The sequence below is a fragment of the Balaenoptera acutorostrata genome, chromosome 1 (genome assembly GCF_949987535.1).
Source record: "Balaenoptera acutorostrata chromosome 1, mBalAcu1.1, whole genome shotgun sequence".
Classification (NCBI taxonomy): Eukaryota; Metazoa; Chordata; class Mammalia; order Artiodactyla; family Balaenopteridae; genus Balaenoptera; species Balaenoptera acutorostrata.
In genome coordinates, this window is record NC_080064.1 from 162,036,133 (window position 1) to 162,059,880 (window position 23,748).

General features: G+C 50.7%; 1 protein-coding gene and 1 pseudogene across 1 annotated transcript in view; one reads left to right on the forward strand and one right to left on the reverse strand.

The window, feature by feature from the left end:
* Positions 1–23,748, forward strand: part of LOC130704846 (calpain-2 catalytic subunit-like) — a 63,575-nt gene that overhangs the window by 5,597 nt on the left and 34,230 nt on the right. The window contains exon 3 of the mRNA XM_057528808.1: positions 1,908–1,977. Within this exon, the coding sequence (XP_057384791.1) occupies positions 1,908–1,977 (70 nt within the window). The remainder of the gene's footprint in view (positions 1–1,907; positions 1,978–23,748) is intronic.
* LOC103001988 (poly(A) polymerase alpha-like) lies at positions 5,699–6,583 on the reverse strand (annotated as a pseudogene).

The window sequence follows — 23,748 nt, forward strand, 5'->3', positions numbered from 1 at the left end:
TCTGAGTGGTTTATGATTTGTTTACACTCAGCTGGCTGAACTCAGCCTCAAACCTGCATCTCCTGCCTCAAGTTCAGTGACTATGATCAACTCCTCCAGTAATAATTAATAGTAGGTGACTTTTATAGAGCGCTTATCAAGGCACGTGTACGTAGTCATCTCATTTACCCCTCAGAACAACCTGATGTGGTAGGTTCACTTGTCAGCACCATCCCCATTATACAGATGAGGAAACTGAGGCTTAAGGAGGTGAAGTAACTTGCCAGGGTCATAGAACCCATTTAAGAAGTGACAGAGCCAGAATTCAAACCCAGGTTGTCTGACTCCAAAGCCCAAGCCCTCAACCCCTTTCCTGGGACTGTTAAGTTCCGTATTTAATTCCGTGCCTTGTATGTTGTGTACAAGTTTCAATTTCCTGAAGCATCTCTAAGGGCCACTCTAAACTTTGCCTTCTTTGGAGAGGGTGCCAAAGGTGTGAGGAAGCTTCTCAAACATAACGGAAAAATCCTTCTGGGGTAAGTGCCTGGCACACTGAGGATTATCAGTATGACTTTTGGGCTCCCAGCACCAAACCCAGTCTCTTCCATCAGCAGGATAAGTGTTTGGCTGGCAGGCCTTGGGCAAAGCTGGCTTCATGTGCCTCAGCAGAAAAGCATTCTCACTGTCCCTGTCATTCCCCCAAACAGACTGACCTGAACAGGGAAGGGACAGTGCAGAGGCATGAAAGGAGCGTGTTCTGCGGCGGATTCCAAAAGAGCCTCTACAGCCTAAGCTGGGGTGGCTAGGGGCTAGATCCAGGCCTCGCCCAAGAAGAGCTTCTGCTTGGCAGGGAGGGGGGTGGGGGGATGCGTGCAGGGGGCTGGGCGCTATGGGGTGGAGCTCTTACGAACCAAGGGGTCCAGGCCGAGGGAAGCCCAGATTTATGCCCTGACTTCCTCTGTGGTTTTGGGGTGGGGCTCTTCAGAATCAGGAAGCACACTCAGAGAGGGCTGCAGAAGGGCCAGCACTGTTCAAGGCTGGCTTCCAGCAGGCGACTGGTGGGACAGCCCTTGAAGACTTGTTAGTAATCCATTAGGGGCAGGGCAGGAGGGAAAGACTATATGGTTTACACTGGTGAGTTCAAATCCCAGTGCCACCTACAGCTTACGAGCAGTGTATCTTGGGACATGTGGCTTTATCTCTTAGCCTGTTTCCCCACCTGTGAAATGGGGTCGGTGTCCATCTGTGTTCCCGAGAGGGCTGCCTGGGATAAAGTACCACACACAGTATTGACACACAGCAGGCTCACGGTATGTGGACCCCCAAGTATCATGGCCTATGGACGAATCCAGAAGGCTAGATACCTCCCCCTGCCCTCAAGAAGCGTGTGAGTGTTAGGAAGACAGACTGGTACCCAGGACCACCACATAGCACACAACTAGCTGCTAAATTGCAGAGTGCACATAACTCTGGGATTCGGGATCAAAAGGATGGGTGAGGGCCGGACTGTGAAGGAGGGCTTCGTGGAGTTGGTGGCAGTGGGTCTTGAGATACAGTAAGATGTGGAAAAGGAGAGAAGAGGGTGGGAGAGGGAGGAATTCGATGCAGGAACAGAGGAGAGGGACCGGCATAGTGGGCAGGGCAGCTCCAGAGCGTGGACCGTCTCAAGGCCCCCAGAGGAGGCTGGACTTGGCGCTGCCCTGGCCCTAGGAAGTAGCGTGATGAAGTGGGCTCTAGGCAGTGTGGAGCGTTGGGGTCCAGTGGAGCAGTCGGGGTCCCACGGCAGTCTAACTATAACTGCATAGCTTTCCCTAGAGGGGAGGGGAAGGGGCGGAGGGGGTCCGATGCACCTTCTGGGAACCGAGGTGTCCTGACTACAGAAGCACACGTCAGGTGGGTTGACAGCACTTTGTGGGTCTCGTTTCCAGGAGATCTGCGATGATCCCCCATTTATTACTGGAGGAGCCACTCGCACAGACATCTGCCAAGGAGCCCTGGGTAAGTGATGGCATCTCAAACAGGCTACGGGGGCTTGTCTGAAAGGCTGTGGATAGAAGGGGTGAGGGATGATCTATGGCTCCGCTCCCTTGCCAAAGAGTTTGGCAATTTCCAGTTCTAGAAGCTTCCTGGAATGTCTTGTCCCCTGAGGACCCCGTGCTGCGGCAGACAAATGCACAGATGTGCAGTGAGGCCTCCTGTGTCCCCTGCACTGGGCTAGTTGTTGAAGTTACAAAGACACTCCCACTAGAAGACGGAGGAGCTCCTGGATCTCAGGCACCCTTGGTGTCTGTATGTCCCGGGGCCAGTGTTGCTAGTGGCCCGCGGAACAGTCAGGCTCTGGGCTGAGGGCCAGCTGGGAGGACTAGCCCAGGCCCGGTTGCAGCACTGAGACGTCAGCTCTCTGGGGTTCAGGGATGGGATGGTGACTTAGTGTGTGGAGGGGGAGGAAACCCTAACACTCACTGCTGGGAGGAAGTTAACGTACCAGGGCATTCTCAGTGTTTGCAGGCCGAGCTCACCATGGTATCACAACAGTGAACGTGGTGCTTATTGTCACAGAGGCAATTGAAATGTTCATTTAAGTACGTTTAACTGGAGTAGCTGTATCGTGAGGGTCTGAAACTTTGCTCTGTGTAGCTGAGCTCTGATTTTCTGGACATAGTGCCTGCTGAGATTGAAACCTGCTCCAGCTTTGGCATGAAAGCCCCCAAGTTTTCTTTAATTTATTTTATTGAAGTAAAGTTGATTTACAATGTTGTGTTAATTTCTGCTGTACAGCAAAGTGATTCAGTTATACATACATCCTTTTTCATATTCTTTTCCATTATGGTTTATCATAAGGTATTGAATATAGTTCCCTGTGCTATACAGTAGGACCCTGTTGTTTATTGCTATACAGGACCCGAGGTTTCTGCAAAGAAGTCTTAACTATGGGGCCTGGGACCACTATTTAAGATTCTCAAAGAATCCACGCTCATTTTTTTTACTCATAATAGATATGGGCCTACGATCGCTGGAGCAGATTATTTGCTGCGAATAACCAAAAACTTGTTTTGAGCCATCAGCTTCAACTTGCTTTCCAGACTAGTCTATCAGTAACAAAATTAATCATCTTGAATTGGACCTTCTTTCCTGGCCCACCCAGCAGAGGTTCTGTCCTGGGAGTGACTTGTTTGAGGTCATCCAACAGCTGAAGTGAGGGCCTGGAATGCAAATGCGGACAGTCTGTGTGTTTAACCCCTGAACTAGGCTCCCCAGAAGGGGTATGGAAAGTTTTCAGTCTCTGAGGGATGTCAGGGCGTTTGTGTGAATCGTTAGGACAGGCACACTGGGAGCCCCTTGTGAAATGGGTCTCAGAGAGCATGTCCCAGGGCTGGGCGTGCAAACACCACTCTCTGAGCTCAGCCTCTGTGTGCAAATTCCTGAGATGCCAGAGCACGTTCTTGCCCACAGAAAACATACCTCCCATTTCCCACCTTCTCTCCCCCACAAAAGAGAGATGCCCAGGGGGCCTAGGGCACCTAGGTGGGTGCTCCAGGAAAATCCATTGGTGAGAGAAAATGGAAGTTAACAGGGCTAGAAGTTGATGGAGATTTTGACCAACCATGGGGGCTTTAGGAAACCTGGAAACAAAAATGACAACTGTCATACCTGGGCTAAGTTCCACATCTAGACTAAACATCTACTTTAAAGTTTAATGACATCTTAAGGGCCAAATTGCAAGATTTAAGTCCTGGTTAAATACTGTCAGGCCAGTTGGAGAGGAGACCCGCAAAGCTTACATTCCTGGGGTAAAAATCCCCATGATATGCACCAAATCAAATAGAAACAAGATTAAGTGTAAGTCCTTTAAAACATTTCTCAGTAATCAGGTCTGCAATTTCTAAGGTTTTTTTTACACCACATTGGCCATTTTGTTCTCTTGGCCTTTTATTTTGGAGGATCTGGGTTTGACTACGATCTGTGAAATGTGGTGGACTAAACTGTCACTCTGATTCTGGCATCCGGACACAGGGTGGGCATGGGGTGGTGACTGTCGCCAGGTCCCAGCAGGTTCAGAAGCATCAGGAACAAGGGGGCCGCGGCAGTGACACCTGGCCACACGAACAGAGATACGAGTCAAGGCTCAGCTCTTAGTTGGCAGACCGTGGACACGTCATCATTTGGAAACTCAGTCTCTCCTAAAAATGGGAGTGGTGGGGGGAGAGTCAACGGGGTGACCTCAGAGATCCCCTACGATGGGGCAGTCAGCTATTCTAGAGTCGTTCCTCATGCCTGACACTGAGTGTAAATCTTGTGCTAGATAATCAAAGCACTGCGGCCAGATCTCTTATCTCAGAGGAGGAATGATAACAGCCCCTATCACTGTATAACAGTATGCAGCTCATGGAGCGTTTTCATTGCATTGTCTCATGTAATCATCCAAGTAAATATTTTCAGCCCCACTCTGCAGATAAGAAAACTGAGGCAGGTGGTGGGGAGCCCATGCAAGGCCACAAAGCTAAAAATTGCCAAAGGAAAGAACCCTGATCTGATTTTAAAGCTTTCCACACTCTTCTCACTCCCATCACAAGTGGCCATGAGGCTATGTTGAGGGATTATGGAGGTAGAATTCTCAAAGCAAAATTTATTTTCCTCCCTGTACTTTCTACCCTGAGACTCACTCAGTTCACCAATGAACCTAGGCGGGAACCATCCTGGGACTTGTACATTTCTCAGCCTCCTGCCTCACTTCACAGGGCTGCCCAGCAATGGTTAATCCACCAGCTCCCACCCACTTTCCCAGAGGGTCAGCTGGAAGCCTCACCAAAGTAATTCCAACCATGTTTGCAGAACTGCTCTGACGTGAGCCATCTGCTTTGCAGACCTTGGTTGTGCTCAGCATTGAGTCAGTGAAGAAAAATCTGCCCATCTGGAGGAAGGGCTGGAGACCAAGGCTGAGCCTCGGCCAGCCTGGCCCTACAGCTAAATATGGCTCTGGAGTTGCTGCTCTCAGCCTCTTCTTACAGGTGATGGCCATGGAGTGGCCCCAGGAGCCCAGGAGATCCCAGAGCTGAGCTCCTCCTACCTTTGGTTTTCACTGGGCCACTGCTGGGCTTTAACCACTGCCCCCTCATAGCCCCCTATGGGCCCCACAGCCTTCAGAGCTCTCAGAGGAAGGTAGTTGCACTGGCCAGGTGCCCCCATAGGCCCTCGGCTTCCTGGGGGAAGTCTCGAGGCTGCCAACGCTGTCAGAGCTGTTGAAACCGCACAGCCCCGTGTCTTTGTAACCTGGCCTCTCAGAGGTGGATCACCCTGCCTCTACCCCTAAAGGTCACGTGGGCCCCCAAACACTGGGAGATGTTTGGCTACAGGGTGCCCCTCCCCACAGCCCTGCTCAGCAGAGAGTGGGGAAGGGCAGGGCCAGTGGGAAAAGCGTGCAGGAAGGAGGTTTCCAGTTCCTGCTTCCTCCCCTGCTTACTAGCCTGGGTGACTTTGGGCAGGTTACCCAAGCTCTCTGAGCCTCAGTTTCCTCTTCTATAAAATGGGAATAATGATAATACTCCTTCCCCAGGGCTGTGATGAAAAATGCGATTAATATAGGCAAACACATTGGCAAATTGTAGAATCCTGAACAAATTCAACCTCTCCCTATTTTCCCATTTTTAAATACTGTAAATAACTTTTTAAATGATTCTTAAATTATAATTTTTTTTCAGTGTCTACAACCAATTTTATTTTAATATAATCTGAACACATACCCTTTAGAAAATACCAAGAAAAATTTATGTACAAGAGTTGATGCTATTGCATTCGGATAAAGCTGGCAAGTTCTTGCTACTAGCATAGCCCAGGAAACACCACCGAGGAAACCTAATATATTGGAATAGGTGTTGTGGTGTTTGGCCCACAGTTTGATAGCTCTCAGGGTTAACCTGAGAAGTTGTCAATGTTTGGTACTAGATGTACAATTTCATCGGTTACCCTGCAACCATTAAGACTTCTTACGCATCTTATATATAAATTTTTCAGCAGACTGTCATCTCTTAAGCCCAAGTCTCCTGGAATAGTCTGCAGTGCTAATCCTGCAAACAAAATATCAATCTCTATCCCATCAAAACACAGTTTGATAACTGGTACAAATGCTTCTTCAACAGCTCTTAAATCTTTTACTTCTTCCTGTAATTTCAACTTACGATAGAATGAGGTGAAAAAATCACTTCGATCAACATGTCTTGATGTGCAACACACAACGCATCAATATCGGCACCTTTTGTATGTACTCCTAATCTCTAAGATCCAAATGTAAAAATTTTTCCACCACCATTTTCAATTACAGATTGTGGAAGATTCTCGCTTTCACTGATTTCTCGTATCCACTCTTTTACCAGGTTATTTAATTTTCCCCAAATTAAAATCCTGCGCTGCAGTTCCTCTTCCTCTTCAAAAACGCCAAAGGGCTTCAGAGTCTCAATTAGTTTCTGTGTACGTAGGCAGTCAGTCTCCTTGGGGGCTGCTCAGCTGATGGGAGAGGTAATGCCATAGTGCTTCTGTGGCGGCTGTGTTTGCTGTGATCCCTGCGTTGTAACTGGAAACCGCATGGTCTCCTGCGCGGGCACTGCCCAGTCACCCTGCCGCCCTGGGCATGACCCACTGAGACGGGGGTGAGGGATGCCTGCCTCAGCCCTGGGTCCAACCCCCTTAAATTATAATTTTTAAAAGCCATTTTAATAGGTGCCTTTTAAACATTTTAATAGACTTTGTTAGCACAGTTTTAGGTTTACAGAAAATTTGAGATGATAGTACAGAGAATTCCATACACACCAGCCCAGTTCCCCCTACTGGTAACTTCTTACATTATTAAGTGTGGGACATTTGCTACAGTTAATGAACCAGTATTGATACATTATCATTAACTAAAGTCCATACTTTAGCTTTCTTTAGTTTTTACTTAAGGTCCTTTTTCTGTCCCAGGATCCCATCCAGGACACATTATATTTAGTTGCCATGTCTCCTAAGGCTCTTCTTGGCTGTGACAGTTTCTCAGCCTGTTTTGGATGACCTTGTCACTTTTCAGGAGTACTGGTCCGGGATTTTGTAGGATGCCCCTCTATTGGAATTTGTAGGTGCCTTTTTAAAAAAGAGTGCTTGTAGTTAAAAAAAAGAACTAGAAAATAGGTGTTAGCTGGTTTGGTGGGGAAAATAAATATATTGTTTCCTCTTTCTTATAACAATGTCTTCACCGCCAGCCCCAGCACCGCCCTCACTGCCCCCGACCCCATTGGCTTCTCCCAGCTCCTGGGGCAGATGTGTGCGGTCCATGAGTCCTCCTGTCCTCTCCCCGGCGGCTCTTCTGGTTATAAATGCTTTTTCTTTTTTTTCTTTTTTTTTAAATAGATGATTCCTTTTTTTTTTTATTTTTTTATTTTATTTATTTATGGCTGTGTTGGGTCTTCGTTTCTGTGCGAGGGCTTTCTCTAGTTGTGGCAAGTGGGGGCCACTCTTCATCACGGTGCACGGGCCTCTCACTATCGCGGCCTCTCTTGTGGAGCACAGGCTCCAGACGGGCAGGCTCAGTAATTGCGGCTCACGGGCCCAGTTGCTCCACGGCATGTGGGATCTTCCCAGACCAGGGCTCGAACCCGTGTCCCCTGCATTGGCAGGCAGATTCTCAACCACTGCGCCACCAGGGAAGCCCTATAAATGCTTTTTCACAGCTTTTCTCCCCTGTGGCTGCAGCCTGTGCTCCCAGCTTCCTTTCCTGCTGCACCTGAGACAGGCCCATAAACGGGCCAGGGATGAATCTCGCGGAGGCCCCGTCCTGCCCGGGCTGCCCCAGCCTTGGCAGTCACCCAGCGGGGTTCCTGCCTCATCCGAGGTCTAAACTTGGGCACATCTCTCCTTGGCTGTCCCTGACCTCCTCTCCCCAGGGAGGAGAGGCAGTGGGAATCCTCCCCAAAGAATCCCCCCCCCACCCCATTGTCATGTACACGTTCCTCTGAAGCCAGAGGAAACTTCCAAAGAGTTTACACGGTTCCTTTGCCCCCCGTGGGCCTGTGGATCAGAGTGTGACTTTGCGCTTGTTCGGGTGCTCCCTGAGCCAGGGGCCAGGCCACATCCCTGTGTGGACTCTGGTCTGTTCCTGAGTTGAGGGGATTGGATCCTAGTTCCGTAAGGTCCCACTACTTCTGGCGTTCTGTGACTCCCACTGGCAGTCCCCGCCCTCCACCTCACCCCGCCGGCTGCAGATCATGTTTGTTGAGCAATAACGTCTCCACCCCAGGGTCTGAGACCCTTGCTCAGATCGTCCCCCACAGGATCAGCCACAGAGAGGCCCCCATCCAGGGGATTTCAGAAATGAAGGGCAACGTGTTCTGCGAGGTCTAGTGGGGTCCTGGGCAGCAACAGTGGGGCAAGGAAGCCCCAGGAGGAGGGTAGTCTGCTCTGGCTGGGCCAACGTTGGGTGGCCTGTGTGCAGTGGGGCAGACTCTAGACCAGCACTGTCCACCAGCACGTTTAGCAGTGATGCGAAAGTTCTACACTATCAATATGGTAGCTGCAAGCCACAAGTGGAGCATTTGAAGTGTGACTAATGCAGCCAAGGAACTGAATTTTTAATTTTCTTCAGTTTGAACATGAAAAGCCACATGTGCGTTATGGCCACTGCAGCGTTGGGATCCGGCCTCCCATCCTTGACTTTCCGGGATGGGATGGTCTCCACACAGAGCCAAGCAAGGCACGTACATCAGTAAACATCTGTAAATGGCAGGGTCCAGAGTGAGGACTTGGGTGTCCATCAGTTAGAGGTTGGCCTCTTGGTTCTGCCACTTCCTGGCTCTATCACATGGGGTAAATCACCGTCCTTGTTAAGCCTCAGTTTCCTCATCCATAAAATGGGGATGATAGTATCTACCTCAGAGGGCTGTGAGGATGAAATTAAATAATGCATGGAAAGCTCAGAGTGCCAGAGGCTGACACTTAGTAAGGGTTTAATAACTGCAAATTGCAAGTTACCTTTGGGGAGAGTGTGGCTTGAGGGGGGTATGGAAATGAGGCTGGGGAGGGAAGGTGGAGCATGCCCTGCTGTGTCTTGAACAACCAATGGGGTCCGTCTCTAGCATTTGGCATTAGGAGGTGACCAAGGAGCTGGTATTTGGAGGAAAGTTCAAGAAACTCAGTGAAGTCTCCTGCTCCAACTTTCAGGGCTCGTGCAATGGCCGTTGCTCCCTGACGTTTCCCAAAAGGCCAGGAGGCTCCTCACTGCCACCGCGCTTGGGCCCTCTCCTCTCCCAGCACTCACTTTGCCTGCAGCGCGCCTGCTATTTTCAGTCTCAAGCCTCTACTTACCCACCTGTGAAATGGGAACAAGGTGACATGTCTGTCCTTTCCTTTTCCCATGAGGCGGAGAACCTTAAGGCTGTATGACTGATGGTTTCTCTCTCTCTGGGGATCAGGACCAGAGTGAGAAAACCTCTAACGTTCATTCTTATTGCAATCCCCGATGTGATCTCTCCCCTGTGTTTTGCCACCCCAGCTGCAGTGAGACTTTACCTTTAGTTCAACACTGTGAAGGCCCTCAGGAAACCAGGAAAGTAGATCCTCACCCTCTGGTTCCTCCGGGAGGTGAGGAAGGAATTCTGAGGGGTAGGAATCTAAGATGGGGTTGGCTCCACCTCCTCGCCTGCTGGGGCCTCTGGCCACGGAGGGGCTGGGGAGGAAGGCGAGGACGTGGATGTGGATGGCAGGAAGACACAGGGCTACGGAGAGCTGGCTGGTAACTCTGCTATCTGGTAGTGACCACAGCGTCCACGGCCGCAGGGAGCTGGGGAGCAGAGTCGACACCTACAACCAGGAGGCCGCGTCCTCCCGGTCCAGGGCGGCCAAGGGCGGCACGGGGCGGGGCCTCCCTTCCGAGAGTCTGGTTTGTCCATGCAAGTTCGGCGTGCGACAGTGTGACCCTGAGGCCTCGGCATCCTCGTCCCCCTCCATCCTCCCTCCTCCTTCTCCCTTTCAGGGCCCCCCTCCTCAGGAGCAGCAGGGGGAAGGCAGGGAGAGGGCACACATGTGGTTTGGATCATTTGTTCTTGCTGCAGTTCTGCTTGCAGCTCACGGAAGGAGGCTGAAGCCCCGTGTTTACCAGGGTTGGGATGTGAGCAGAACGGAGCACCTCCACCTCCCCCCGACAGTGCCGATGTAATGAGACGTGACTGTGTGCGGGGGGTCATTCCGCTTTGGGGGTACCCTTCTCTGGGCTGCTCCAGACAATGAAGCAGTCACGGAAGGGATGGCCCCGTGGGACTCATCGGCCACCATCGCGCGGGGCCGGGCACTGGCAGGGTGTGCACTTCCTCTGGGGAACACCAGCAGCCCCGGGGTTGGGGGAGCGCCTACTGGCTCCCAGGGACTTCCTTCCGAAGCTGAGACGCCCCAGGCTGCCTCGGCCAGGAGAGAGTCATTCTGTCCGCAGGGTCTCAGGCCTGCTGGAGACTGTTAAATACCAGTGTCTCGGGAAGGGTCAAATTTAGCCAGAAGCAGCCTCAATATCTTGGTCCCTTTATCATTTATCTAGCTGTCACCATGGAAAGCAAAGGCACAGAGCCCTGCAGGGATGAAACACAGGACAAGCAGGACTTGAGAGGGAGCAGGCTTTCCCGACCTCGGCTGGTGGTTGCGGCCGGCTCATTCTCCATCATGGGGGTGTCCTGAGTGCTGCGGGATGCGTGGCAGCATTCCCAGCCTCTGCCCATTAGGTGCACTGGCAGCCCTCCCCAAGCATGACAACCAAAGATGTCTCCACACAGAGCCAAAAATCCCTTGGGGGTAAGGAGAGCAAAAACGTTCCTGGGGGGGAACCAGTGGTAGATCCAGGGAGAGAAGGGGGCTATGGACACAGTAAGTACCACGGGGCAGGCGGAGGGTAGTCATTGGGCATCCAGGGTGCGATGCCTGGGCTGGCAGCTGGTGAAGACCAATCCCACACACATCCAGAATCACCTCCCCTAAGCCAGCCACAGTTAGGAGTAAGCGTTGTCCTGGGGAAGGAGGAAACATCGAGCTGCGGTCAGGGCGGCATTGCTGGGATGTTTGACCCCATGGAGAGGAGCTCCAACCTCCCCGGGGAGCTGCTGCAGCAAAGGAGGAGATCGGCCCTCTCTACGTCTCTGGACGCTCCCCTTGGCGGGCCGTCTGTCTCATCGGCTTCCCAGAGCAGGCATGTGTGGTACATCTCAGGTCCTGGGGTGCCCCGGGGACCGCAGAGTGACTGGGTGTCTGGGCACGGCGTCCTGGCACTGGCATCTCTCCGTGTTGACTCCTCTCTTGCTGGCATGTCCCCCCCGCCCCCAGGGGCAGACTCTGTCAGCTGGCAGGTGCCTCTTACTGCCCCTGGCCAGGCACAGATTTCAGGAAGGTCCCGGTCTCCTTGCACCTGTATCTACTGTGTAGCAATCTGCCCCACCATCAAAGGCTTGAAGCAACAGCAATCATTTTCTCGTTCTCTCCTGTGGTCCTGAAGGATAGATAACTGGGCTTAGCGGGGGGACTCTCTCAGGGTCCCTCGTGGGGTTGCAGTCAGATGGGGATGGGCTCAGGTCACCCGAGGGCCCCCCACCCATGTGTCTGGTGCCTGGGCTGGAGGCTAGTCAGCTGAGTCTCCAGGGTCTTCCTGCATCCTGTGTGGTCTCTTCCATGGAGGCGTTAAGGGAGCTCCACTTCTTACACGGAAGTTATAGAGAGAGCGCCTCAGAAGTCACAGAACATCGCTTCTGCCGTATCTGTTCACTGAGACAGACAGAGGCCCACCAGCTTCAAGGGGAGGGGTGCAGATGCCACCCCCTGGTGGGGAAGGGCACGGTTCTAGAAGAACATGTGAAACCAGAAATATCGTGGCTGCCATTTTGGGAAGTTGCCACGGTTCCTCCCCTTTGAATAATGGTCTTGTCCTTCACCGCTGGTGACCCAAGGCTGCTCGGATGCTAGCCCATCGTGGTTGGGGCAGGTGTGTTCTCTGGGACTTCCCAGTATGCAGGGCGGACGGGCACTCAGCTGGCTGGGCTGGTGCTGCCAGCTTCAGGACTCCCTTCACCTGCCGAGCTTTCCTGAGACACCCTGCCGGACCCTGAGGCCCTTTCTGCTTCCATTCGGCCAGCTTTATTGGGTGCCTGTGACCGGAAGAGCAGTGGGCTGGGACTTTAGGCAGAAGAAGACAAACAACAACAACCAAAAGCCCCGCGGTCCTTTCTCCGCACCAGACTCTTCTCGTCTCCAGCTCCTCCTCGCACATCCATCTGGTCCTCTCTGTTCTGGGTCCTTAATCCCTCCTCACGCCTCTCCAAGCCTCTCCACCTACCAAGCCCCCATTATTCCACGGTGGGCCTTAGTTCTCACCTGGATTCCTGCTCTGGGTGCCTGCCTGTCACCGGTCCATTCTGACGTTACTGCCAGAGGCCCTGTCGTCAGGGAAGTGACGGCCAGTGGGGGAAACGGTTAAATGGACACATTAAATACAAGTTCTGATCATGCTGTAGTAGGGGTCAGCTGGGTTGCAGTGTGAGGACACAGGAGGGGATGGCAAGGGATGGGACAGTCCCCAAGGAAGACTAAGGAGGGAGGTGGAGGGAAGGTGTGGGGCAGAGGAAGCAGAGCAAAGTGTGTGCTTCCCCAGCAGGAAGGAGCCCATTCTGGAAAGTGCAAGTGCTATTTTCTTGTGCCTGGACGGTCTGTGCAGAAGAAGAAAGGGTGAAAGGGAACCTTCGTTTAAATTCTCTCGGGGTCAGTTCAGACTCTGCAGAAGTGTAACCCATCTCCAGACTCTGTCCCCCCTAGACCCCCGGCGTCCTCGCGCCCCCTCTGCCCTGCCCCCCACCCTCCTGGACGGTGCCACGCCCACCCCCATACCTTCCGGTGCCTGCACTTGACCTTCTCTCTCCCTGCAAGCGCTTCCCGCCCCACCTCCACCTCGCTCTTGGGACCAGTCCGAGCTCCCCTCAGCGAACCCCATGCCCCTGCAGCCCGTGTGCCCTGTTTGGACTTGAGTCCTGGCGCTCTCCCCCGTCCTCTCTGATGGTGTTTCCACGTTGTTCCCCGCGCCGGCTGGTGAGCCCCTGAGAGTGAGAAGCACCCTTCTCTAGACCTGGCTCAGGAGGGACGTCTGAGACCAGACGGGAGGCAGAAGAGGCGCGTGCGCCAGGGTCGGTGCTCAGAGGCTCTCGGGGCGGCTGGTGTGCCCGAGGAGCCACGGGAAGCAGCAGCGAGGGGTGCTGAGGCCGGGCTGGGGGTGTAGCGCTCTGCGAGGCTGGCCCTGGGCTTCATGTCCTGTGCGCTCTTTCTCCTCCGAGATGAAGAGCTTCCTCAGCCTGTGTTGCTTCCCGGAGCACGTGCTCCACGGTGACAGGGTCCCTGCCCTCACAGAGCTTCCGTCCTCCTGGGACTGTCAGCAGGCACCGCGCCCTGAGTGACGGAGCTGCAGCGGGAAGGTGGGCCGGGAGCCAGCACCTCCTGGGTTCTCTGTTGCACTCCCTGTGGGTGGAGGAAAGACAGTGATGGTGGGAGGGAAAGGAGGAGAACGCACACAACAAACATCACGCTCCCCTCTTGGGAGAACTTCCAGCAGCCACAGATGTAATCCGCGTCACCATGCCGGCCCCATTCCACCCCCCACCCCCCACTACAGCGGGCCCCAGGCGTCCTCGGCCTGCGCTCAGCGCTGACCCTCAGGACTGGACACAGAGGCCCGCGGAGCACAGCTCTGGAAATTTACCGACGTGGCTCGGCATGAATTTATCTTTTTCGAAGAGGGCTCTGGAGCTTAAAGGAGCTATTCATGAGGTCCGCCCATGGGTGCTGTGTGCTCAGAGGGTGGGGATCTGGGCTTGCCGAGTGTGTGCAGTGGAGGGAAGCCTGTGTGTACATGGTCACGGTCACAGCGAGGCCGCAGAGGAGCCGGACAAGGGCAGCCCAGCTGGGGACAGTTGAACCTTTATCCAGATAGCCTGGGTGCCCGAGTCCAGGAGGGTGAGGCAGCTGTGCTTAACGAACGAGCCAAGATCCTACTCAAGCCTCCTTTTCCCAAGCAAATTAGAAGGGGAGCGGGAGGTCTGAACTAGGAGGGGATTCCTGAGGTCCCTTGAGAAAAGTGGCTTAAGTGATCTCAGCAGGTGCCCAAGGGTGGGCCAGAGAGAACCACACTAAATAGTCATTGAACAAGTGAATAAATTCAAAATTAATGCATGAATACTCTTCTGCCGTAGGCACAAAAACAGTAAAATTTTGTGCGAAAACCCACAGGAAAGGCATGCAGGGAGAGAAAGTGAGTAGCAAACTGCAGACACGGGGGAGGCAGTTTGGTTGTTAAAGGAACCTCTTGCCTTGTCTTCTGTGAGGGGACAGAGCAGAGAAGAGTCCGCGAAGCCATCCTCAGCCCAGGGGGCGGGTATCGGGCCCCTGGTCCTGCGCTGGGGTGGGGCTGGGCGTAGGGGGCAATGGCCACAGTCCCAGGTGAGGCACGGGCAGGGGTGAAGGTGAGGGGCTCCATCACTGCAGGGGCCATTCTTGGGTTTTGAGTAAATGCGTTCGTGTCTACATCCTCGTCAGTGTGCATCCTTTACCTTTATTTACCGTCCCCCCTTCCCCCTGCTTGCTTCTGAAGAGTTGGCAGGGGCTCAAGATGGTGAGACAGGCCCCAAATGCACTCAGCAGGTCACATTCCTCCCCCATCTCACCCCCTCCTCCTTGCCACCTACCCGCCCCCACATCCTGAGCTGTCACCCTTTCCGAAACAGGGAGTAACTCATCCTCAGTCGAGACTTCACCTCTTCTGGGCCTCAGTTTTCTCCCTTATAAACTTAGAAGATAAAAAGAGCAAACCCTCAGAGACAGTGTTCTAAATACTTGACTTTTTTTCTCCCATTTAATTCTCAACTCTGTGAGGCCATTTCCTATCATGAAACCCATTGTACCTATGAGGAAATGAGCACAAAGTAGTTTGCCCTGAGTCAGAGCCGGAATTTGAACTCCATGTTCTGGCTCTGTTGTTTGTTAATTTTGGGGGTGTGAGTGGGAGGGAAACCTTACTCCTCCCTAGAAAATGCATACATTTGCAGACATGCAAAATGTGCACACAGTGTTTTCGGGTTCCAGATCTCTGAAGCCCATCCAGGACCCCCAGTTTCCCTTTTTCATCTGATCCTAACAACCCTTTGAGGATATGTGTATATTATCCCCCTTCCACAGCTGAGAAAACATGGTCTCAGAGAAGTTAAGAAATGTGTCCAAGATCACACAATCTTAAGTGGCGGGATCAGGATTCAAATCCAGGTCAGTCCTCCTAGCTCTATCCAGGGGGTCTTTCCCTTCTGGTTCGGGGATCACCTGGAGGCCCCGCGGGGCTATGGGTGCCTGTGGAGCCCCTGCCCTGTGCCTGGGATCTGGGAAGGCCAGCCAAGGTGCTCCTCCCCCTCTAACCTCCGTGGTGGGTCAGCACATCAGCCCAGCCGCAGCCTTACTTGGGACCCGTCAGCACCCAGGCTGACAGCACCCAGTTCTCACCCAGCGGGCCAGTGTTCCCGGTGGGCAGGCACCCTGCAGCGGGCTTGTGCACCTCCTCCTAGCTCAGTGCTGGCAGAGAGAGCCCCAGGACAACGTGGAGTGGACTTGTAGAGGGGGTTGTGCAGGAAGGGTGATCCCTAGGGCCTGGGCTGGAGGAACGAACCCGGCCAAAGGGGACTGACAGGGCAGCCGAGAGCCAGCATCTGAGGAACCCCGAGAGGGTGGAGTTGGTGCAGGGGCCTCCTGGTGCCAGGAGGCAGAAAGGTGCACGGGAAGGTGAGAGAACGCGGTGTGAAGCAAGATGAGGAACCAGTGAGGGCAGTTCTTTAAGGGAACGGGCGGGAACACAGCCTCCAGCGAGACACGCCTTTTATAGGGATCCAGAGGTCTCCACTGGGGAGGGCAGGGAAACTCTGCACCCACCTAAGTCCAAGTTCTAGGGGCAGGTCTGGCGTGAGGTCCTGGACCGCCCCGGCCCCGGCCTCGGCTGGTTTCCTTTCTCTCGTGCTTTTTATTTGCTCCACCCCTAGCCCCGCTCCAGACTCCCAGAAGCCTACCTCTCCCTTTTCCCCACTAACCTGCTTTCAGTCATTTTCACGTTAGGGCATGTAAATGCACAGGTCCCTTTCCCTCGGTACTTGGCGTTCGAGGTCCCACCTCAGTGCAGGGTGAGGACTGTTCTGTCCCGGGAGTTTCGTCTGCACGTGGTGCAGATGTGCAGAGGAAGTGGGCAGTGGGCTCCTGTAGGGAGGGGCACCCAGGTGGGCTTCTAGGATAGGCAGCAGGGCAGAAGATCCCCCAGCCTCCCTCCCCAGCCTCACAGGCCTGTACTGGCTGAGTGTCTCCCAGGACAGAAAGGAGGGGCAGAAGCTTAGCTGGGTGTCAGGGGAGCCCGGATGTGGGAGCGGTCAGCCTGTCGAGCCTGCGGGCAGGCCTTCGGGGTGGTTCAGGAACCTCTGGGCAGGGCCCTGTCTGCTGCCTCAGTGATGGACGGGGCCAGCAGCCACCTGCTGAAAGGAAATGTAGCAGGGAGCCAGGGTGGTCAAGGACCGCTAGTGACCCAGCTCTGATACTTGTCCCTGCTTGTGTGCAGGGCTCTGGACAGACCGAGGCAGGTATCAGGCTCCCAGAATGAGAAAGGCAGATGAGAGGTGGTGAGTCAGAAGGTGTTAAGTGTTTAGATACGCCTTGCCTCATTCCTCAGAAATTTTTTTGGCCTAAACCCCCCCAAAAAAAGGCATACAATGAAACCATATATTATAAAGAAAAATAATCAATTCTATAGACAGGACTTCCCTGGTGGCGCAGTGGTTAAGAATCCGCCTGCCAATGCAGGGGACACGGGTTCGAGCCCTGGTCCGGGAAGATCCCACATGCCGCAGAGCAACTAAGCCCCTGCGCCACAACTGCTGAGCCTGCGCTCTAGAGCCCGCGAGCCGCAACTACTGAGCCCGCGTGCCACAACTACTGAAGCCAGCGCGCCTAGAGCCTGCGCTCCGCAACAAGAGAAGCCACCGCAATGAGAAGCCCGCGAGCGGGGGCTCGCCACAACTAGAGAAAGCCCGCGCGCAGCAACGAAAACCCAAAGCAGCCAAAAATAAATTAAATTAAATTAAATTAATAAATAAAGTATAGACAATCCAGAAAGAAGAGGATGTCAAAACCTGGAGAGAGGAAAAAGAACATGGGTGCTGTCAGAAGGACCTCAGCCACTAGAGGTGGGCCCTGCAGCTAGTGTTGATGCCTGACAGCCGCTCACTGGGCCCCCGGGGGAGATCTGGTTCTGAGCAGCCCAGCTCCTGGAGAACCTCGCAGGGTGAGCCAGCGGCTCCTGTGCCCTCACGAGGTAAGCCAGCATCTCCAGTGAGCTCCATGGTCCCTGCCTGTGTGAGATGTCAACAGGAAGGGTTCCAGGGTCAAATAAATTTGGGTAACATTCATATTATACCCCACTCCCCTTACCCTTGGGAAGGTCACAGTGTGTAATTATTGAAAGGCTCTGAGATGTCTCCACACTTGACCTGGTTAGCTTTGCATTTCCCAAACTTACTTGACCACAGAACCCATTTCTCAAGGAACATCTGTTAACCCCAAGGAACTAGTTTCTACAGAACACACTTTAGGGGACACAGGAATAAGTGACTTGATTGGTTGTTTGTTCTTACTGACTAGAGACCAATTATTATGGAAGACTTTACCAAAAAATAATCATTTTCATTTAGAAGACCTGATATGGAGCTACTTTTTTTTTTACTGCAAATACTGACATAACCAATTATCTATTGGTTAGATAACAAACTAGGCAATAAAGGCAATAAACTAGAGTTTCTGGTAATAAAACTACAATTTAAGCACATAGAAGGCACATGTTCTATATAATAAATCATCCAAAAATAACTTCAGATTGTGAAGATATGAATTACAAAAGGGGAGCCAATACTATGTTCGCCCATTTTTTCTTTTTTTCTATTTCCCCCTTTTTGTTGTTGCTGTTCTGTACCTTGCTTTGTTTCACTTAACACATCTTGGAGATTATTCCGTATCAACAGAAAGCATCTTCGTTTTTTTTTAGGGCTGCACAGAATATTGTCGTAGAGGGAACATAGTTTGTTTCACCTGTTCTCTATGGATGAACATTTACCTTTAGTCTTTTCTGTTGCAACCAATGCTGCAATAAATAACCTTACCCATACATTATTTTCACACATGAGTATGTCTGTAGGAAGATTACTACATGTGGAATTGCTGGAGCATACTGACGATATCCTCAAATTGCCTTTGTCGGGATTGAGCGTGTACATTCCCCCACGCCTCTCCAAATGATCATGCTTTGACCTTTGCAATCCGAAAGGTGAAAAATGGTGTCTTAGTATAGTTTTACTTTATGTTTCTTTTATGATGAGTGAGGATAAATGCCTTTTAATATGTGTAAGAGACATTAATTTTTCCTTTTTCCATTAACTGTTTATATCTTTGCCCATTTTTCTATTGAGCTTTCATTTTTTTCCTTTTAAATACTAGGAAGATTTATATATCACTTGTGGTCTGGGATCTGAATAACATATTTTTCCCTATTAATTTTTAGTTTGACCTTGCTTATTGTGATTTTTTTTTTTACCATGCAAATTTTTTTTACTTTAATGTAAAGTTTATCATTTAAAATTTTTATGGCTTCTAGGTTACAATTTGATAGCCTATCACTACTCTAAGATTATAATAGAATTCTCCCATTGTCTCTTCTAGGATATATAGATTTATAAATATATTTATAATGTAAACATATTAAAATATATCATATAAATACATAAACAATAAATATGTAAATAATACAAATGGCTAGATTTATCATATTTATGTATAACATATAAATAATATAAAGTACGTTGTTAAGATATATAATGTTATGTTTATGTAAATATTATTCCATTTAGAATTTATCCCCATGACAAGATGAGCTATAACTTGATTTTTTTCTAGATGGCTACTCAGTTGTTCCAATTCCAGTTGTGAATAATTTATCTTTACTAAATTCCTATGTTTGGAACTATTTCTGGACTTTCTATTTTGTGCCATTTATGAATCTCTGTATACTCTTGCACAAGTTCTGTACTATTTTAAATATTGTAGCTCTATATGTGTTTTAACAGCTAATAGAGCTAGACTCCACTCCCTTTAGATTTTTTTCTGGCTAGGCTTTATGTTTACTTTTTCCTTGTAAATTTTAGGATCAGCTAAGTTCCAATTTTTAAAAAATCCTCTTGCTATTTTTATTGGGATTGCATTAAATTTATAGACTGACTTAAGAGGAAGTGCCAATTTTATGATGATGAATCGTTTTAGCCAAGAATGCAGGCCACCTTTTAAACGGAGTAAATGATTGTCTACGCCTCTCCAGGCAGGGTGGTGTCCTTGGAGTTAGCTATAAGGGTGAACCACACTAGTCAAAGAAGTCTTGAACACTGTTGGGCATAAACAGCGTGGCTGGAAGCCTCTGTAATCAAATGAGGAAGCATAACCATCCCTCCCAGAAGAGAGCCCTGATGTGAGTTGGAGGCAGTTGTCAGGATTCTAGAACCGGGTCGTGTACAGATGCCACCTTAAAAGAACAGTGCCTGCAGCCAAGGGACATAGCTCGAGCCAAGCTCACAAAGAAGGAGCCAGGGAAGAAATACACTAATCTCACTTTCCTCCCTCCCTCTGATCTTTAGGGCTCCCCACTGGCCAAACCCTCCCAGCAGCCAGAGGCCCCGGGAGCCCACAGTTTCATCCACTGAGGTCAGCTCTGGGGCAGAGGGCAGGATGGAAAAGGGTGTAGGCTGGATGTGGGGAGGCAACCAGAAGGTACCCATCCTCACCTCCAGCTCACACAGTCCAGCACTCAGGCCCCCAAGACAGTTGTTTCTGCTCTGAGATAAATGGAGTAAATAAAGATCAGAAGGTTATCACCTCCTTCTGCCCCTTCTAAAAGGACTTTGTACCTGGGCAGGAAGGCTAAAATCATGTAACAACTGGAAAACCCACCAGGAAGGGAAGGCAGGAGTTTCGTGGTGCACTGTTCAGTGACACATCCCCTGAGCGGTCTGGGCGGCCACCCTCACCTCTGCCAAAATATCTTCTTGTGTGACTGGAGAGCAGAGCCAAACAGACAAAGAAATGAGCACGAGGCAGAAATGTTTGCTCAAGTCCAGAGTCCCTTATAGATACATAATTTAAACACCCGTAGAAAACTGCACACCGGATCTTTCTTTTTCAAGCCCCATCCACGTGGCAGCATTCCAGGAGAGGCCTTGGTCACTGGCAGGCGCCCTCTCACACCAGTTTGCACCACAAGTGGTCTGGAGCCCCAGAGGTCAGCGGGTTGTCTTGCCTGGCCCGTACCAGCTGGCCTGGTTTTGTTGTTGTTGTTGTTGTTTTAATAAATTTATTTATTTATATATATTTTTGGCTGCATTGGATCTTCGTTGCTGCGTGCAGGGTTTCTCTAGTTGCGGCGAGCAGGGGCTACCCTTCATTGTGGTGCGCAGGCTTCTCATTGTGGTGGCTTCTCTTGATGCGGAGCACAGGCTCTAGGCACGCGGGCTTCAGTAGTTGTGGCGCACGGGCTTAGTTGCTCCGCGGCATGTGGGATCTTCCCGGACCAGGGCTTGAACCCATGTCCCCTGCATTGGCAGGTGGATTCTTAACCACTGTGCCACCAGGGAAGTCCCTGGCCTGGTTTTATCTAGACCAGGATGTGACTGACCCAGACAGGCTGTGCCAGGAGGAGACTCCAGTGACTTCTCCAACCAGGTCACCTCTACAGAAGCAGATCACCATGGGATTACCCAGAGGAGACGGGTTTTCATAAATCATTTTAGGGAGAGTAGATTGTGACCTTGGTAGGGAGAACCCTCAGCCCGAAGGAGTGGCACTGTGTGAGGCTACAGCTAATGAGGGTGCAGAACAGGTTTCCACGTGGGGAGAAAACCCTCAGGCGGACGTGGCCATCCAGGCGGAGCGAGCAGGAAGCTAGAGAGAAAACACTGTGCAGCCCAAACACTGAAACATAATGGAGTCACCTCTCAAGGACAGAAGCCCCCAAGACCATGTTTTGTGAACTGGGTGAATGAGAAATTGACACCTACTTGTAAAGGAGACTGTTCAGATTATACATTAAAAGCATGTGCTTTGCTCAGACAGATCTGACAGCCACTCATCAGCTGAGACCTTGGGGTGAGCCACCCAGTCTCCTCACAGAGGGTGGTAATAGTACCCACCTACCCCAGATTGTTTTGTGGCGAGGAAATGAGATAACGTCATGATACTTTCGACTGAAACGCACAACCTAAAAGTCGTGAGTTATGTTTTATTCGGGGACCTAACTGAGGACTATAGCCTGGGAGACAGCCTCTCAGGTAGCTCTGAGGGACTGTTCCAAAGAGGTAAGGGAGGAGCAGGATATGTAGGAGTTTTTACTGAAAAAAATAATGTAGTGGACATCAAAAGATCACTGCTAATCACAAAAAAACAGACATCTCAAGTTAATGATTTTAGTGTTTTTCTCTGTATGGGAAGATCCAAGAGTCTGGGCTCATTGAAATTATTCCCTAGATATGCATCTTAACTATCTAGGACCAGTTTTTCTCCATCCTGAATCCCCACAGGGTGCCCTGTTTGGGTGGCTACCGTGGCTGATGGCTTGATGGCAGCAACATTGTTGTTTCCTGGAATGACAGGCAACATTTTGTTGTTGTTGTTTGCAATGCATGTAAAGCATTTTAGCACAGGGCCTGGCACACAGTAAGTCTCCGTGAATGTAAACTACGATAACCGTTGTCTTCAGATCTTGTTACTGAGAAAGCTTATGTGAACAGATATTAAATAAACTTTAAAAATGGGCTCTACATAAGGGAGCTTCCCAACTTAGTTAAAAATATTTTGCTGCATGGGGTGAGGGAGAAAGTTAAGAAATCAGAATAATAAAATAGGATTTCAAATGCTTCCACCTTATTAGAAATCAAGATGTTCTTCTAAGTGGCTCTAAGTCTCCCTCAACTCCAGAATTTGGAGACCCGATAAAAAAACTTTGAACCTTTGACTGTAAAATGCATCTAACTCTTGTTGCTTCTTGCTTGTGCTGTGATCTTAGTGCCAGGGTCTTGGCTGTGCAATGACAGGCCATCCTCCTGTTGCTGAAAGGAATTGCATTGCAGTGAATGGGTGATATGTTTTAATATTTCTGAGCCAAGGATATTGGGGTATTAAGATACAATGTAGGATTTCAGGAAGCTGCCAGCTTGTTACCCCTTAGTTTTAAATTTGAATTGCAGTTGGATTTTCCTAGTTAGAAGTGGGGTCTTTCCCTAGTTAGAAGAATCAGATACTCTTAACCAAAGGAAATCTTCAGCAAGGTATGGTTTTTAAACAGAACCCAGGATTTGGATTCAGAGGATTTACATGTAAGACCTGCTAACTGTGTAGAACATAGATTTCCTGAGCTTCATCCAAAAAAGGTGATAATAATTAGGATAATCATCTCATAAGATTTCTGTAAGTATCAAATAAAATGTGGACCATGTTCTTTGTAAATTGCAGAGTATTATATACAATGTTAACTACTTGTTATTTCTGTTTATTTATTTATTTATTTTTTGGCTGTGTTGGGTCTTCGTTTCTGTGCGAGGGCTTTCTCTAGTTGCGGCAAGCGGGGGCCACTCTTCATCACGGTGCGCGGGCCTCTCACTGTCGTGGCCTCTCTTGTTGCGGAGCACAGGCTCCAGACGCACAGCCTCAGTAGCTGTGGCTCACGGGCACAGTTGCTCCGCGGCATGTGGGATCCTCCCAGACCAGGGCTCGAACCCGTGTCCCCTGCATTGGCAGGCAGACTCTCAACCACTGTGCCACCAGGGAAGCCCCTACTTGTTATTTCTTTCATTCCTTCTGGTGGAAGGAGCACAGACCAGAAGTCAAGAGTCTAGATTCCTGTCCCTGTCTGCCCTTTCCAGGACCTGTGACCTCAAGAAACTTAATCTCTCTCTTTTTTTTTTTTGGCCACACTGTGAGGCTCGCGGGATCGTAATTCTCTGACCAGGGATTGAACCTGGGCCCCAGCAGTGAAAGCGCAGAGTCCTAACCACTGGACCACCAGGGAATTCTCTTTTTTTTTGTAACTTACTCTAAAAGGTACAGTTTTGTCATCTAGGAGACATTCTAGGATTATGAATCCTTTCAGAGGAAACATGTTAGATTGGAATAGGAAGGGATGAAGAAAGCAATCCTCTCTGAAGGGCAGGGGGAGATGAGGCCTTGCTCCTCCCGGGGTGACCAGGAAAAATACTTCTGGGACATGAAGGAAAAAAACAGGGAGCCATGAAACGTGGCCACTGATTTCTGGGATGTCGCAAGAATGTCCAGGTCTGGTGGTGAGCGGTAATCTGAGACACATGTACAGTCAGCACTGACCTAGATGTATGACCCACAAAAAGAAAAAAAAAAGGAAAAGGCATCACTATGAATTCAGTCACTGTCCCACGAATAGCAGCACAGTCAGCTGTGACCTCCAACACTAAAAACAATCGACAGGTCTTGCAGACACACACTCGTGTGATGCCTACACACACGCACAAGGGAAAGGCATCGACTCTTGGTACCAAGGGAAACAGAACCAGGAGGGCGTTAAGATGGCCCCCCCAGAGTCAGACAGACTGGGCAGCTCTTCTGAGGATCTGACAGAAGAGCTACAGGAACCATGGGAATAACTGGTTT